A 16,490-nucleotide genomic window follows, 5' to 3' on the forward strand; every position below is an offset into this window, starting at 1 on the left:
CACGGCTACATCATGATCGGCTACCTCAACATCGACATACAGGGTTACGTCTACAACTCATCGGCAACAACTCCAGTCAACAGCGTACAAGTCGTCATTAGCGTCCACGCCTGTCCCGCTGTGACCGCGGGAGGGAATAGTGGAGAGACAAAGAAGGCACCTGAAGGGGACGCAGTCACCGCCCCAGGTGTTGACCCATCAGAGATGCTAGTGATGATGGTGAAGCGGAGAAGACACGCGAGCGCGATACTTCAAATCCAGTCGCAATCGTCCGTTTCACTCCCGCTACGACTGAAGGGGAATGTTAGAATATAGTTTGGGTTTAAAGATAGAGATAAGGAGTAGATTGAATAGGTTTAAACCATGTATTATTTATCTTGTACTCCAAGCCTCTACCCCCTCGTGTGTTCTATATATACCCCGTATGAGGGTCAGATCAATACAACATACAACACAACATTCATCCATCCAATATTTTTCACAAACCATATTTAGCTTTCTAGTGGATTTCGGTTCTTCAGACGCTAAATCATTGCCTTAGACAGTCTTCCTCATTTGTCTTTGAGAAATCCTAATGCTGGATCAGTGGCTCAATTTTTCCTTTTGTATCTATTTGGCGCCACTCTACCTATATCTTCTTTTGTACCATCTTCATTGCAATTACGAATACAACGTTTTGTCGGACATAAGGTTGGACTGTTTGAGTTGTTTACAGGGTTCGCTTTGAGTTGTTTTAATTCTGATGAAAATGCATGTTGGATTGTTGCATCCTGATGTTGTTCTTACACCTTTGATTTGATACCTTTACACCAGGTTGGATACCTTTATTACCAGTTTCCATCTAGTAGAAATGGTGATGAACCACCAGGAGATTTTCTATTGCCAAATGGATTGTTTCCTGTGAACATAGTGTAAGCTGTAACTTTTCTTGCAGCAGACATACTTACTGGTAGCATTTGCTGTTATGGCTGCTGGGCTTGCTCGTTGGGCGCTTCATGGCCGTTGGATCTGCTAGTGGTTGATCTAGAGGTGCTTTACATTTACATTGTCAGCTGTCTTTTGCATTGCCCCTTTGTGCAGCCGAATCAAGCCGATGTCAAGCCGATCTGGGTTATGTTTTGGATTCTCGGAAAGTTTTGTTACATCATTCCTTGAAGGTTGGTTACTTGGATCATTCAGGATTAGCCTGTTTGGAAATGCATTTGATGTTCACTCACAGCTAGGCTCATTTAGAAATCTTTAATTGTGAGTTCCCTTGATTTCCGTGGAAAGAGATTGGAAACTGAACATGCAAGTAGAGTGGTCATATCCTTCCGCAGTCTACTCACATGATAAAAATGTCATGATAAACGATCTGTGAATGGCATTCTCAACACATATCCCATGCTTACAATATATTTGCTTCATAAGCAGAGCTAACAAAGATTAGAGATGTGCACAAGTCTTGTGTATATATATCCCTGCTTTAGGATGTGAAAGTTAGTGTGATATGAAACCTTATTTTCCCTTGCGTCTTTAGCTTATTTACATCTAAAATATTGGAGGAAAACAAAAATGTGAGAGTTAAGGAGATGAATAGAAAAAGAGCTAAAAACCAGTTGCATTGCGGTACCTTGCTCAGTCCACTTGAAATAGGATTACCACTCTACATGGTATGCCGATGGTACTCGGACTAGGAGCCGAAGTGACCTTTGTAGCTCTTGGAAAAACACCCACCATACAATGAGTACACCTCTAGGCACATGATTCTGGAATCCGTGTTTGAAGCAACAGGTTGCCAAAGATCTAACCACTTCTTGTAGGCATGACATCGTCGAAAACGGCGGCTTTGAGGAGGCCCTGGAGCAATGTTTGTGTCACGCCTGTGCCCTCAACCATGGGCACACAGGTCAACCAGATCCCAATTCGGCGGAGGGCGCAAGTCAAGGAGGACTGGGATACGGACCATGAAGGCCCGTCAGCCATATAGACACGATGGACAAGTAAGCTGTAAGAAGATCATTTAGTGCACTGGGTATATGGTCTCGAGGATCCGACTTGTAAGAGAAAAAGGACCAACGGCCATCCCTGTAACTCATCTATTAAATGAGAATTACCTGAATTCATACTTTATCTGTTCTGCATCTCTCCCTATTCCTCTGTTCTGCTCATTCCCTTCTCCCAAATTATCTTCTCCGGTCTGTGATTCCTCTACCACCACTAGAAGGACATCACAGTTCGACTTCTTTCTCAGCACCGGAAACAATTGATGTAGGCGCAAATCAGTTGCTGAAGAATATTTTATACTATATCATTATTAATATTAAAAAGGGATGAGTTACAAGGGGCCCTCTTACTTCTTTAATTAATTATCATTTTGTGTGCATTCTGATGTTTGATGCTGCAGTTATGGTAGAACAGATATTTAGTTGTAACTTGTAAGATAAGTAGATGCAGGTAATAGGAAATGTCTCAGCCTAATTATAACCTTGTTAAGCACTCCAAGGGTTTTTTGATATCCAAGAGTCCCTATCCACCCTGAGCTTATGTACTCTTTTCATTAAATAAAGGATGAGGATGCGTATTTCTGCAGCCCAGGCTCATGTGCTATTTTTATTTACAAAATTTTGTGACATATGGAGTAAATGACTTTTTTTTCCCCTAGGCCATTTTTGTGAGGATTTTAAGACTGCTAGCCTCCTCCAAGAGAAGAAAACATTGAAGCGCAGAAATAATAGAATGCCCATTTATTTATTCAGAACTGATGCACATTTGTACATCAACAGTCACTTACTATTAATAATTTGCCAATTTATGCCTCATTTTCTCCAATGTTTTCTTCTAGGTTTCTTTGCCATGATATGCTGATCTCGAAAGGAGCCCAAAAACTTAAGTCGTATCAATTTCATTTCACGCAATTCTTTCAAATGATGCAATGGTTTTGGAGAACTCCCTGTTTTTATTTGCCAGTCATCTAAAAAAAGTGATGGTTGGTATGACTAAAAATAGCGTAACGTGCATAATAAGTTCTTCAAAGATTGGTTACTTCGGACCATTTGGGATTAGCATGTTTGCAAATGCCGTTGTCGTTCCACCACACTCATTTATGGACACGTCCCATTCATTTGGTGCGGGTTCCCTCCCACGCACGATAGTTCCCTTCACTTCCTTTTTGACAAGATATGAGAAACTAAGCATGCAAGTAGAATGGTACAGTCACACCATTTTGCAGTCCAGTCACATGCTAAAAATGTCATGATAAACGATTCCTGATTGATAGATCACATGCTCACGATATATTTGTGTCATAAGAAGAGTTGAATAGATCACAGATGCGTAGAAGTCCTATATATACTTCCGTTGCCCTATGATGTTGAAGTGAGTGTGATATGAGTTCAGATTTGTTTACGTCTTTAGTTTCAGAACATCTAAAATATTGGAGGAAAACAAAAACATGAGAGTTAAGGGGGTCAAGGGAAAAGGAGCTAAAAACCACCGGTGATGTCGTGTCTTGCTTTGTCCACTTGAAGTTGGATTGCCATTTGATGGGGACTACAGTTATGGTACTGGAGTTGAGGGCTGTAGTGATTTTTGTAGCTCTTGGGAGAACATCTGTATGCAGCAGTTGCTTAGTTACAATGGATTTCGTGATAATGTACCAAGTCTGAGTGAAGGTTGCACTGAAAACACTAGTCCTCAGCATTATCGAATCTGCCACGTTCTCCTGCACATGACTTTGCATCCACGTCCCTCATCAGAGCTTTCATGGTGTAGGAGAAGTCGGTAGAGAGTGGTACAAAGAGAGAGAAATGCTACTTTTACTCGAGGTTGAAAGCAGTTATGTTTACACCTTCGGTTTTCACTTTGTAGGCACTCTGATGTTTGTCTGTTGCAGTTATGGTTGAATAGATATGCTTAAGTTGCAAAGAAAAATAATAATATAAATCTGATATTTGGTACGCTTTTATTTGCAGGCAATAAAAATGTGTCCACCTAATTATAAAATTATTAAGCAATCTTTGTATCGGGATGAGCCCCGTATCGTGACGATGATATTAATACTAATGAATGGACATGAATTTGTTCTATCACACAAAGATACCTCAAACACCCGCTCGCTTACTTGCTTGCATATCACAGATTGATAAACGCATTTGATAAAAAAATTCCACTTCTCCGCCTTGCCAATAATATCCAGCTTCCATGCTTATGATATTTTGCATTCTAGTAGTTCCGATTTCTTTCTGAAAAGAAGACTACTTTTCCTGCTCATGCAACAACAATAGTAAGTCAGAGCTTTCTTATTGCTTCCTTCATTTTTCTAAGGTTAATCAGTATTTGGTGTATTTTTCCAAATAATTGGCAGTGGGAGGTATTCGTATTTTGATCTGATTAATGTTGTATAGAAATGACAATGAAACAGTGTAATTGTTTTCTGTACATAATCGATGGTTTCTTGTGAAATGCAACAAAAATATTGTGAAATTTATGTGCTCCAAATGGGTCCTTGCATATCATGTGAGCTGTAACTTCTTGTAGAGAAGAGTGGTACCGAGTCATACGATTAATTTGACACCCACAATTAACTTGGTAAGGAATTCAAGGAAGTCAGATTTTTGAAAGAGAATACTGTTATCGCGATATGATGAAAGTTAACGCCAGTGATTTGCCAGGACATGAGGTGGATGCAAGGTGCGCGTAGAGCAGATACACCTTGAGGAAGCACTAAGATCTTAAGATCGATTATTTGTTGTTGTCAAGGGGAGTGAAAATGGATGATGTTTTTTTCTGAGAGCACGCTGTTTTTTCCTTGTGCGAGGGATAATATTTAATTTGAGGGAAATGATAGATTTTTCTGTTGTTGAGAAAAATGATAGATTTTTTTTTTGAGACGAGAGAAAAATGATAGATGAGATTAGAACAGAGGCCCGCATTCTGGAGCGAGTGGTTAGGGCATCTCCACTAGGCTCCCCAAGAGGCCCTTTTTTCTAACTTTGAGAGCGCCGACAGTGAAAAAAGCCCCCACTCACGCCTCCAGGATCGTTTTTTTCGCCGGTTTCGTGCAATGTTAGCGCCGGCAGTATCACCCGAAACCCAGCCCCCAGGGAGGCATCTGAGAGCGCCGGCGGTTTGTTTATGCATGCAAAGGCCCACCTGCAGCCACAACTCCCTCCTTCCCCGTCGCTTTCAGCTCGGCCCCCACCTTCTCTCTCCCAGCACCACCTACTACACACACAGCCGGAGCGGGGCTCGCGCGGCCGTGGCGGCGCACGCATGGCCGGGCGCGGGGGCTCGAGCTCGCGCAGCCGGAGCGGAGCATGGCCGGGGAGGGGCTCGCGGAGCGGAGCGCACATGCCCAGGGCAGGGAGGGGCTCGTCTTCTTTGCCTTGCAGTGGCCGTCTCCGCCGTCTCTGCGCATGGCCAGGACCAGGGCCGGCTCCAGTCCAGGGGGGCGCCGAGGCCGCCGTTGGGAAGTGTGGCCGGGTCCGCTCGCCGCCCCGTCCGGCTCCACCCGCGCGCGCCTCCAGCCCTCGCAGCAGCCGGGCGAGAGCCCAGCGATGCGGCGGGGCCATCCACGCGGAGACGGTGGCGGGGCACAGAGACGATGGCGGGGCCATCCACGCGGCCCCGCAGTGCGTCGGCGGGCAGCACCAGCGTCCCCTCTCGAAGGAGCTTGTCGACCACGGCCTCTGCCTCTGCCTCCGGCGATTCAAGCGCAGGGCGCGCAAGGGGGCGCGCGGCCACGACGCGGCGTAGGCCAAGCCCCGCACCGCGGCCACGTCCTCCTCCTCCGGCGGGGCCGAGCCAACGCCCATCCGCAGGCTGGCTCTCGTGGTGATCTGCAACATGGGGCGCCTACTCGGAGGGCCGGGCCTCGCTGATGGACGCGGGCGCCGTCGTGGCCGTGTCCGGCATCCTCCCCTCCGCCCACGACGATGCTACCCGCGTCAGCAGCCTCTGGTTCCACGGCCTGGGCGAGCATGCGAGCCTGCGGGCGCAACTAGGACGGCGCGGGCTGGGACCGCCGAGGTGGCCTCCTCCGGCTCGAGACGGCGCGGTGTGGGCGCAGGACGGGGTGGCACTGGAACACCGGGCACACGGGCCATGAGAACAGAGCGTCGATGGTCGAGCTCGGAGGCCGCGGCGGTGCGCGAGCTCCTCCTGGCATCGCTGGCCGCGGCGGGGCACTGGGCGTCGGTGCTCTTCCTCACTGCGCGCCACGCGCTCGTGAACCTTCGAGCTGCCGCCACGCGTCCTACTCGTTGAGGTGCAGAGATGCTTGGAGTAGAGACGGCTGGAAAAATTTACCACCCAGACTCAAAATTTGCGCCGGTGCAGCCCCAGCCGGACGAAAAAACGTCCCTGGGAAGGCACAACGGCTGGAGATGCTCTTAGGCCCAACACAATCGCCCAACGTGTCAAGCCCAGCCCATACTCCGCCGATCTCGCCAGTCGGACCGTCTCCAGCCGCGGCCGCGCTCCTGAACCCCACCGCCGCCGAAGCTCCCCGTCCGTCCATGGCGGCGGTGGCGTCAGACTCCCACTCACCTTCCGCGGCCTCCATCCCTCCCCCCCTCCACCGCCGCCACCGCTCAAGGTACTCGCTCACTCCCCTTCCCCTTCCGCTTCCTTCCTTCCTGACGTATCCTCTTCTGACCTCCCTTCTTACTTCCTCTCGCACTCGCAGATGGTCTCGGCAAGAGCTCCTCGTCGGGTGCTGGTCCGTCTCTTCCGCGATTCGATTCGATTCGATTCACACGGATTTAAGAGGCGCGCCCATTTCCATGCCAGCTGCGCTGCGTAGCCTGACAGAGTGACAGTGATGTACATTTGTGCTTTGCTAGCTGAATAACTCTGATTTATGTGCGCGCCACTTCAAATAATCATCAAATTTACGCCTACACGCACTGTCCCTATGCAGGTGGAGGGGAAGCAACCGGCGTGGAGGTTCTGCCCCTTTCCGATGTCGGGGAATAAAGCTCTTAGGGCTTGGTGGTCACTGGAGCAATACCCAAGTTAGTTCGACCGGTCCAATCATCCCTCTATATCAGCGTTCCGTCTTTTTGTTTTTGTTTTTATATTGTCATACTGTATTTCATATGTGCATCAGATGGCGCATCTCCTGATGAACCTATTTTAGGATAAGATTTTTTTTTTGATGATTCTTTTCTGTAGCCCTTAAAATCAATTATAACCAAGTGCATTCCACAGTAAGTTTCCAGCCCCTACCTAGTTGTAAAGAACAAGTTCAATTCAGTCTGATTGGTTCTTATGATGTTATTATTGATGCCTTGTTCAAATCAAAAGCATGAGAATGGACTAGTCAGTGATTTATTGCTTAATACCCAAAATTATGCTAATTTATGAATGTGTTAATCCTGAAGATTCTGCTAATCCGTGTAGTAATTTTTTGTGGGCAATTTGGGCTGTGTTGGTCTCGGCATGAGGACTGTGCTAATCTGTGGAACAAATATGTTGCTGCTGCCTAATTTGTGCTAATTCTGAATATCAAAATGTATTTTTAATGAGGTGTTTGAATATCAAATTGTACTTTTCCTGCTGATATGCACTTTAGTGTATCAAAATGCACACTTAATGAGGCGTTTGAATTTTCAGCTCACATTTAGAGAGAGGGGCAGTGCACCAACCAACTGGCCGGCGCAAGCTGTACACTGACGGCATCCAGTCCGCCCTTCCCGTCAACATAAGTTATCAATCCTGTTTTGTCCGTCTCTTCTATGATCCGATTCACAGGACTTAAGACGCACACCCATCTACGTGCCAGATCTGTGGATCAGGAGCGTCAGGAAGCAGAATTCAGCTGTGTAGCCTGACAGTGATGTATGTCTGTGCTTTGCTAGCTGAATAACTCTATGCTCTATGTGCACATCAGTTCAAGTAATCATCAATTTTTCCTCCTATGCGTTATATACAGGTGCAGGGGATGCAATTGGTGTGGAAATTCAATTTCTCTCTGATGTCCAAGAAGAAAGTTCATCCACTCGGTGGACTGGAGCGATATCCAAGTTAGTCACAGCGTCCAATCATCCCTATATCTCAGCATTTCTTCTGTTTTGTACCGTCACATTTCATATGTGCATCGGAGGAAATGTGCTTTCTACGTGCTGGAGTGGACGGAGTCACAGTCCTCATTTATATGGCTGCAAGTGGACGTTTTGTTATTGGAGTGCACATTTTTCATATGGCTGTTGGTGCCTCGGTTTAGCCATTTGATTAATTTAAAACCTGCATCGTTTATGCTAACCACCTTGTTTATTTGGGCACTGTGTATGGCTGTCTGATCTCATGAGAACTATTGCTTTCCGATTAAATGATACTGCATATAATCTCATCAGTGCTATTGCTAACTATTTCTACTTTTGTTTGATGTGTCAACAGATTAAAATTATACATTTAATCCTAACTGCTTCTACGGTTGTTTGATGTCCGAGGAGAACTCTCCTAGAAAGTTCATCTGCTAGGTGTACTGGAGTGATATCCAAGTAAGTTACATCATCCGATCATCTGTATAATCTCGGTGTTTCTTTTGTTTTACACTGTCACATTTCATATGTGCATCGGAGCAAATGTGCTTTCTCTAGGCTTGTTGGAGCGAACCGAGTGCAAGACCTCTCTTATATGGCCATAGGCAGTGATCAATACAATTTATCTTCTAACGTCACTATAGTTTTAGTCACATGCTTCTGTTTTAGCACACTCTTTGCAATGCATAAAAGAAACTGTGGTAGCACACTTTTCAATCCATATAACCAAATGCCATGCCTGACGAGAGTGCAAAATGAATCACTTTTCTTCCTCGTATTGGGTGAGAAGCATGTGACTGCCCATGTGATATGCATTGAACGTAGTATCGGAAATAAAATTATCTTCCTAGCTGCAAGTGGACATTATGTAATGGCAGCGCACGCAGCCTTAAACGGCTGTCGGTGCCTGTGTCGCTAATGACCAGGTTAGATATTGTTCTTGTGATTGGCTCGAGAACAGATCTCAGGCTGTACGTACACAACCGTTGTATACTCTAAACATTCAGGTAAAATATATTCAGTACACTTTAGAGCGGAAAAAAAAAGAGAATGTAGGGATGAAATCCAAATGGATGGAACCCTTGATGATAAGAGGAAACAAATGATGCAATAGGTTTACAGCACAAAACTTGTAAATAAGTGTGACCAACTGGGTGCTGATGCTGATGGCATGGCATTGGTAACACACTTGTAATGCACAAAACAAATGTCATGGCCGTGAACCCCGTGTCATGACTGACAAAAATGAAAAGGGAATCACTTTTTGCCCCCTTGTATTGGGTGACAAGCATGTGACTACTCAAGTGATGCACCAAACGTATCTGAAACAAATTATCTTCCTTCCTGTCTAAGATGGCTGTCGGCGCCTCGGTGTGGCCATTTTGATTACTTTATTAAAGCCTGCATCGCTAATGGCAAGATTAGATATTGTTAATGTGATTGGTTCGAGAACAGACCTCAGGCTGTATACAACCGTTGTATATTGGAGAGCTCAAGAACTCTTACTATTCATGCTCACTGCATTCTCTTCTCCACTCTTCACATGTGAGTGCGTGGAGCAATAAAGCCCTCCACTCATCCATCGGCATCCTCTTTTTCCAACACCACGTCTCCTCTGTCGTCAAGAAAACTGATTTCGTTGCCAACAGGCAATCCCCACAGCATCGTCTTTTCCGAAAGGAGAATCGAATCCACAGCGACGGCACGTCTCCACCGAATTCCCCATCATGGCGTCTCCTGAATGTGCTCTCCCGAATCATGTTCCCACCCATTCCCAAGCTTCGCTGCCTCCAGGTCTTCCAAATTTCTCACAACTCCCACACATCCACGCCGCCACAGCTTCCCCAGACCTGACGCCGTCGTTGCTGGTGCCGACCAGGCTCTGTGGCTGCTGCCGCCGCCGCCGCTGCAGCGCAGAGCTACTCAGCGTCCACCTGCTGGTGAGGACGAGCTGGGCGAGCGCTCGTGAAGGTCCCCTGTTCGTACGCTGTTCCAACGAATCAGGTAACTATGTCTGCAAGACTGAATTTTACTTTTCGTTCGTTTAAGAAAAATTGGATTTTGCTTGTGATTCATTCAAGCAAGAGTGGATTTTTCTCTTGACTCGTTCAAGAACAGATCCTAATCATATACACATGTCTTGCTCACATCATTGTCTTCTACATTAATTCTGCAGTGCACTTGTGTTGTGCGTGAGGATTCCAATGGCGGAGCTGGTGGTCACCATGGCGATCCGGCCACTGGTGGCCATGCTCAGGGACAAGGCGTCCAGCTACCTCCTCGACAAGTACAATGTGATGGAGGGAATGGAGAAGCAGCACAGGATTCTCAAACGCAGGCTTCCTATCATCCTCGACGTCATTACAAACGCCGAGGAGCAGGCCGCATCACACAGAGAAGGAGCTAAAGCCTGGCTCCAGGAGCTCAAGACAGTGGCCTATGAGGCAAATGAAGTCTTTGATGAGTTCAAGTATGAGGCGCTCTGCCGTGAAGCGAAGAAGAATGGACACTACAAAAAACTTGGATTCGATGTGATAAAACTCTTCCCTACTCACAACCGTGTTGTGTTTCGTCACAGAATGGGTAGCAAGCTTTGCAAGATTCTGGAGGATATCAATGTTCTCATTGCGGAGATGCATGACTTTGGGTTGAGGCAGACGTTCTTGGTGTCCAATCAGTTGAGGCAGACACCAGTGTCCAAGGAGTGGAGACAGACAGATTATGTCATCATCGACCCGCAAGAAATTGCCAGCAGATCCAGACATGAAGATAAGAATAATATTGTTGACATACTACTTGGTGAAGCTAGCAATGCAGATCTCGCAGTGGTTCCCATTGTTGGAATGGGGGGCCTTGGCAAGACCACATTAGCGCAACTCATATACAATGAACCTGAAATTCAGAAGCATTTTCCGTTGAAGCTCTGGGTCTGCGTCTCTGATATCTTCGATGTGAATTCGGTGGCTAAGAGTATAGTTGAAGCATCCCCCAAGAAAAATGATGACACAGACAAACCAGCACTGGATAGACTTCAAAAACTGGTCAGCGGGCAGAGGTATCTCCTTGTATTGGATGATGTCTGGAACAGAGAGGTCCATAAGTGGGAAAGGCTGAAGGTCTGTCTTCAGCATGGTGGCATAGGTAGTGCAGTGTTGACAACAACCCGTGATAAACAAGTTGCTGGAATTATGGGCACAGATAGAACCTACAATCTCAATGCTTTGAAGGATAACTTCATAAAGGAAATTATTTTAGACAGAGCATTTAGTTCAGAGAATAAAAAGCCTCCCAAGCTACTCAAGATGGTTGGTGAGATTGTGGAGAGATGCCGTGGCTCTCCTCTAGCTGCAACTGCACTGGGATCTGTACTTCGTACCAAGACCAGCGTGGAAGAATGGAAGGCTGTATCATCTAGAAGCAGTATTTGCACTGAGGAAACTGGAATTTTGCCAATACTCAAGCTTAGCTACAACGATTTGCCAGCACACATGAAGCAGTGCTTTGCTTTCTGTGCCATATTCCCCAAGGATTACAAGATTAATGTGGAGAAGCTTATCCAACTATGGATCGCAAATGGCTTTATCCCAGAACAGGAGGAAGATAGTCTTGAAACCGTTGGAAAACATATTTTCAGTGAGCTAGCATCAAGGTCATTCTTTCTGGACATAGAGGAATTTAAGGGTGACATAGAAGATCAGCAGTATTGTTTCAGAACTACATGCAAAATTCATGATCTTATGCATGATATTGCAATGTCTGTTATGGGAAAGGAATGTGTCGTTGCAATTAAGGAACCAAGTCAAATCGAGTGGCTGTCAGATACTGCTCGGCATTTGTTCTTATCATGTGAAGAAACACAAGGTATTTTGAATGATTCTTTGGAGAAAAAGTCCCCTGCCATTCAAACACTGGTATGCGATAGTCCTATTCGAAGCTCAATGAAGCATCTATCAAAATATAGCTCTTTGCATGCCTTGAAGCTCTGTCTGAGAACTGAATCATTTCTACTCAAACCAAAGTATCTGCATCACGTGAGGTACCTTGATCTCTCAGAAAGTTATATCAAAGCACTTCCTGAGGATATAAGTATTCTATATAACCTGCAAGTGTTGGACCTTTCCAACTGCTATCATCTTGAACGACTTCCAAGGCAAATGAAGTATATGACTTCCCTCTGCCACCTCTACACTCATGGATGTCCGGAGTTGAAGAGCATGCCTCCAGGACTTGAAAATCTCACTAAGCTGCAGACACTTACAGTTTTCGTAGCAGGAGTTCCTGGCCCTGATTGCGCTGATGTTGGAGAGCTGCATGGTCTAAACATTGGTGGTCAGCTAGAGCTATGCCAGGTAGAGAATGTTGAAAAAGCAGAAGCAAAAGTGGCAAACCTTGGAAACAAGAAGGATCTCAGTCAACTGACATTAAGATGGACTAAGGTTGGCGATAGCAAGGTGCTCGACAAGTTCGAACCTCATGGTGGGCTGCAGGTTCTGAAGATATATTCCTATGGAGGAGAGTGCATGGGTATGCTGCAAAACATGGTTGAGATCCATCTTTTCCATTGTGAAAGATTGCGATGTTTGTTCAGATGCAGTACAATCTTCACTTTTCCAAAACTGAAGGTGCTTATGCTAGACCATCTGTTGGGTTTTGAGGGATGGTGGGAAATAGATGAGAGGCAAGTAGAACAGACAGTATTTCCTGTGCTTGAGAAGTTGTTTATGAGCAATTGTGGAAAGTTGGTAGCATTACCCGAAGCACCATTGCTGCGAGGACCTTGTGGTGAGGGTGGTTATACATTGGTATGCTCAGTGTTTCCTGCCCTGAAGGTGCTCAAAATGAAAAACTTGGAGATCTTTCAGAGATGGAATGCAGCTGAAGAGACTCAAGGAGAACAGATATTGTTTCCTTGTCTTGAGGAACTGTCAATTGAGAAATGCCCAGAGCTGATAAATTTACCTGAAGCACCATTGCTTGAAGAACCATGTAGCGGAGGTGGTTATAGATTGGTACGTTCAGCCTTTCCTGCCCTCAAGGTGCTCAAAATGAAATGCTTGGGGAGTTTTCAGAGATGGGATGGTGCTGCCAAAGGTGAACAAATATTTTTTCCACAGCTTGAGAAACTATCAGTTCAGCAATGCCCAATGTTGATAGATTTACCTGAGGTACCAAAAATCAGTGTGTTAGAAATTGAAGATGGCAAGCAAGAGATCTTCCAGTTTGTGGACAAATATTTGTCCTCATTGACCAATCTGATACTGAAGCTAAAAAATACAGAAACACCATCAGAGGTTGAGTGCACTTCAATTCTACCTGTGGACAACAAGGAGAAATGGAACCAGAAATCCCCTCTTACAGCTGTGGGGTTAGGATGCTGCAACTCATTCTTTGGACCAGGTGCACTAGAGCCGTGGGGCTATTTTGTACACCTTGAAAACTTGGAAATTGATAGATGTGATGTGCTCGTCCACTGGCCAGAGAATGTGTTCCAAAGCTTGGTATCCTTGAGGACATTAGTGATTACAAACTGCGAAAATCTGACTGGATATGCACAAGCTCCTCTTGAGCCATTGGCATCCGAAAGGAGTGAACACCTGAGAGGTCTGGAGTCTCTTTGCTTAAGAAACTGCCCAAGTTTAGTAGAGATGTTCAACGTCCCGGCATCTCTCAAGAAAATGACTATTGGTTGGTGCATTAAGCTTGAGTCCATATTCGGCAAGCAGCAGGGCATGGCAGAGTTAGTCCAAGTATCTTCTAGCAGTGAGGCAGACGTGCCTGCAGCTGTATCAGAGTTGTCATCCTCACCCATGAATCAATTTTGTCCATGCCTAGAAGAGCTACGTTTAGTTGGATGTGGAAGCTTACAAGCGGTTCTAAATCTGCCTTTGTCCTTAAAGACCATACAGATTTATGACTGCAGTAGTATTCAAGTCCTATCATGCCAGCTGGGTGGGCTCCAGAAACCAGAAGCCACTACCTCCAGAAGCAGAAGTCCTATCATGCCACAGCCACTAGCAGCAGCAACAGCACCAGCTGCAAGAGAGCATTTACTTCCTCCCCATCTCGAATCTCTAACAATACTGAACTGTGCTGGCATGTTGGGTGGGCCTCTCCGTCTGCCTGCACCCCTCAAGGAACTGTTCATTTATGGCAACAGTGGGCTGACATCGCTGGAGTGTCTGTCGGGAGAGCACCCCCCATCGCTGAAAGCCCTTTATCTTGAGAACTGCAGTACCCTGGCATCCCTGCCGAATGAGCCGCAAGTATACAGGTCTCTCGGGTATCTTGAAATTAGAGGCTGCCCTGCTATAAAGAAGCTCCCTAGATGCCTGCAGCAGCAACTGGGCAGCATTGACGACAAATATCTAGATGCCCGTTATGAAGGTATGCTTGCAGCACGTCCTTCTATCTTGGCCACATTTAATAAACAGATGCAGTCATCCATTCCATCCCTTGTACATAATGGTCAACACGTTTGCAAAAGTTTCTTCTCCATTATTTGAATGCCATCATGCTATACATTATGATATAACACATTAGTTTGTACAAGTTTTTTTTTCTGACATCGCTTGTGGTATGTGCAGTAACGGAATTCAAACCATTGAAACCGAAGACATGGAAGGAAATACCGAGGCTAGTCCGTGAGCGGAGGCAGGCCTGCCGGAGCTGAAGCTGAAGGTCATTCAGCTTCTATTCAATGACAGGCCTGATCCCTGATTGTTGCACTGCTCTGTTCTGCTCTGCTAGAGGAATGGCATGTGATTGCTTCTACAACTTAACTGTGCTGCAGTCGCTCTCCGTCGAGAACTGCTGGGGCCTGCGGTGTAGGGCGGCTGCTGCTGCTTGGCGTCGAGTCGAGCATCTCTGAATCAACATCCTAGGCCAAGACCATCTCATCTTTGTTCTGGTTTGCTGTTGCCTGCTGGCCCTTGGGGCGTGTACACCATTCCTGTCATGTAGCCCAGTGTTGTTGTATCTAAATAGCTTCTTGCACCATACAATCTTCTGTCCACCAAAAGACTGGGGAATAATAACAAGATGAATTTTTTTACCCCAACATTTATACAAGGTTCCATAATTTTTTATCAGCCACTCAAACATGGATTTTACCAATAACCACCAGCAGCAGCAGGTGTTTTTTTTTATCCCACAGAAAGCATTCCGCAGCTGAAGGTAAATCACATTAATTTGCACCCGCGGTTCATGTTTCATTTTGCAGTGCAATGTATGTGACACGGAAGAATCAACACATAATGGCTATTCAAACTCATCCCAAACAAACGAGTTAAAAACCAAGGAAACCTGCAGATTTTGCAGCACAATGTATGTAGTAAACATTAATTTTGAACACAGCAAATTTCATGTTTCATTTTGTAGTATTTGAGTAACATGGAACCACGCCCTAAATTCAAGGACACTCATGGCCTCTTCTTGCCAACACCAGTAGCCACCCGTTACCAGAATTAATCTACAACTGATGGTGTTTCAGGTCTCACCAACGATCCAGGCGGGTTATTCAATCAATCATCCCGACAGAAGCAAAATTGTGTGATCGACACCTCGCTCACTCAGCTCCGACTCGCAACCCCTCCCCCAGAGCTACTACTGAGCAGCTCCCATGGCACCACCGCTCCGCCTCGCCATGCGAACGCACGCCTCGAACCTCTTGACCGCCACGGCGCACTTGAGCGGGTCCTGCACGTTGCTCCTGTAGCACTCGGCGCAGCCGGCCCTCTCGTCGGTGCACGGAGAGGGGTTCCCTGCCAGCTCCTTGGCCCTCTTGGTGAGCTCCTCGCGCATCATCGCCTCCTTCTTCTGCAGCTTCTCCAGCACCTTCTTGCTCTCCGCCACCACGGCGCCTATGGCTTCCACCTCCTGGATCGCCGGCGGGGGTCACTGGTAGGTACATGGGTGGCGGAAAAGGCAAAACAGGAGCAGGGCTGCTCTTGGGTTCAGTTGGAAGTTCCCTGCCATTGTCCTGAGGCCCCTCTGGTTGCTCCACGACCTTCCTAGGCTTGGGTTTCCTGGTCCTCCTCTTCACCTGCTTCTCGTCATCGCGCGCGAGCTGATCGATGAGGGGACATTGGCGTTCCTTCAACTGGTTCAGAAACTTTGCAAGCTGTGGTTTTTATCAGCTTTGATTTGATGATTTCAATGATTAGATACTGGAGTAGTTAATTACTGGGGAGATGGCAAATCATCCATTTCCCAAGAGGAGGAATGAAAGCTTCAACTCGTTGAGAACTGTCTTGATGCTCTGCTACGTGTGATTGCTTGTAAAACTCAACTCTGGTGTATGGCGGTCTGCTCTGGATTTGGTTTTCTGCTGTGCTGCTGTATGCATCTATGCATCTAAGCTCGTGAGCTATCTATGCATCTACTATCTTATCTAGCTAATTTTAGCCGCTGTTACTTTGTTGACAGGACATTTGCCTTTTAACTTGTTGAGAAGCTTCGTAAATTGCT

General features: G+C 46.2%; 1 protein-coding gene and 1 pseudogene across 2 annotated transcripts; one reads left to right on the forward strand and one right to left on the reverse strand.

The window, feature by feature from the left end:
- Positions 1–6,392: 6,392 nt before the first annotated feature.
- On the forward strand, positions 6,393–15,112 carry LOC125542126 (putative disease resistance protein RGA3). 2 transcript variants are annotated; one of them, XM_087543700.1, is made up of 10 exons: positions 6,393–6,577; positions 6,668–6,804; positions 6,902–6,995; positions 7,597–7,821; positions 7,916–8,006; positions 8,380–8,483; positions 9,674–9,818; positions 9,904–10,028; positions 10,201–14,408; positions 14,609–15,112. In XM_087543700.1, exons 9-10 carry the CDS (start codon positions 10,229–10,231, stop codon positions 14,692–14,694), a joined length of 4,266 nt encoding a protein of 1,421 aa, XP_087399826.1. In that variant the 5' UTR covers positions 6,393–6,577; positions 6,668–6,804; positions 6,902–6,995; positions 7,597–7,821; positions 7,916–8,006; positions 8,380–8,483; positions 9,674–9,818; positions 9,904–10,028; positions 10,201–10,228; the 3' UTR covers positions 14,695–15,112. The 2 variants fall into 2 exon arrangements, with proteins under 2 accessions (XP_087399826.1, XP_087399827.1); XM_087543701.1 differs by having other exon boundaries at positions 7,597–7,688; positions 7,766–7,821; positions 9,674–10,028.
- Positions 15,113–15,427: 315 nt separating this feature from the next.
- Positions 15,428–16,152, reverse strand: LOC125532512 (uncharacterized; annotated as a pseudogene).
- Positions 16,153–16,490: the final 338 nt, after the last annotated feature.

Source organism: Triticum urartu, chromosome 1A, assembly GCF_056163025.1.
Source record: "Triticum urartu cultivar PI428250 chromosome 1A, HENAU_Tu73, whole genome shotgun sequence".
NCBI lineage: Eukaryota > Viridiplantae > Streptophyta > Magnoliopsida > Poales > Poaceae > Triticum > Triticum urartu.

What these genes read in the sequence shown, in the direction of transcription:
- LOC125542126 (XM_087543700.1), top strand. Translation starts at nt 10,229, where the DNA reads ATGGCGGAGCTGGTGGTCACCATGGCGATCCGGCCACTGGTGGCCATG. An exon ending in TCTAGATGCCCGTTATGAAG is followed by an intron (nt 14,409 to 14,608) that starts GTATGCTTGCAG and finishes TGGTATGTGCAG; the next exon opens with TAACGGAATTCAAACCATTG.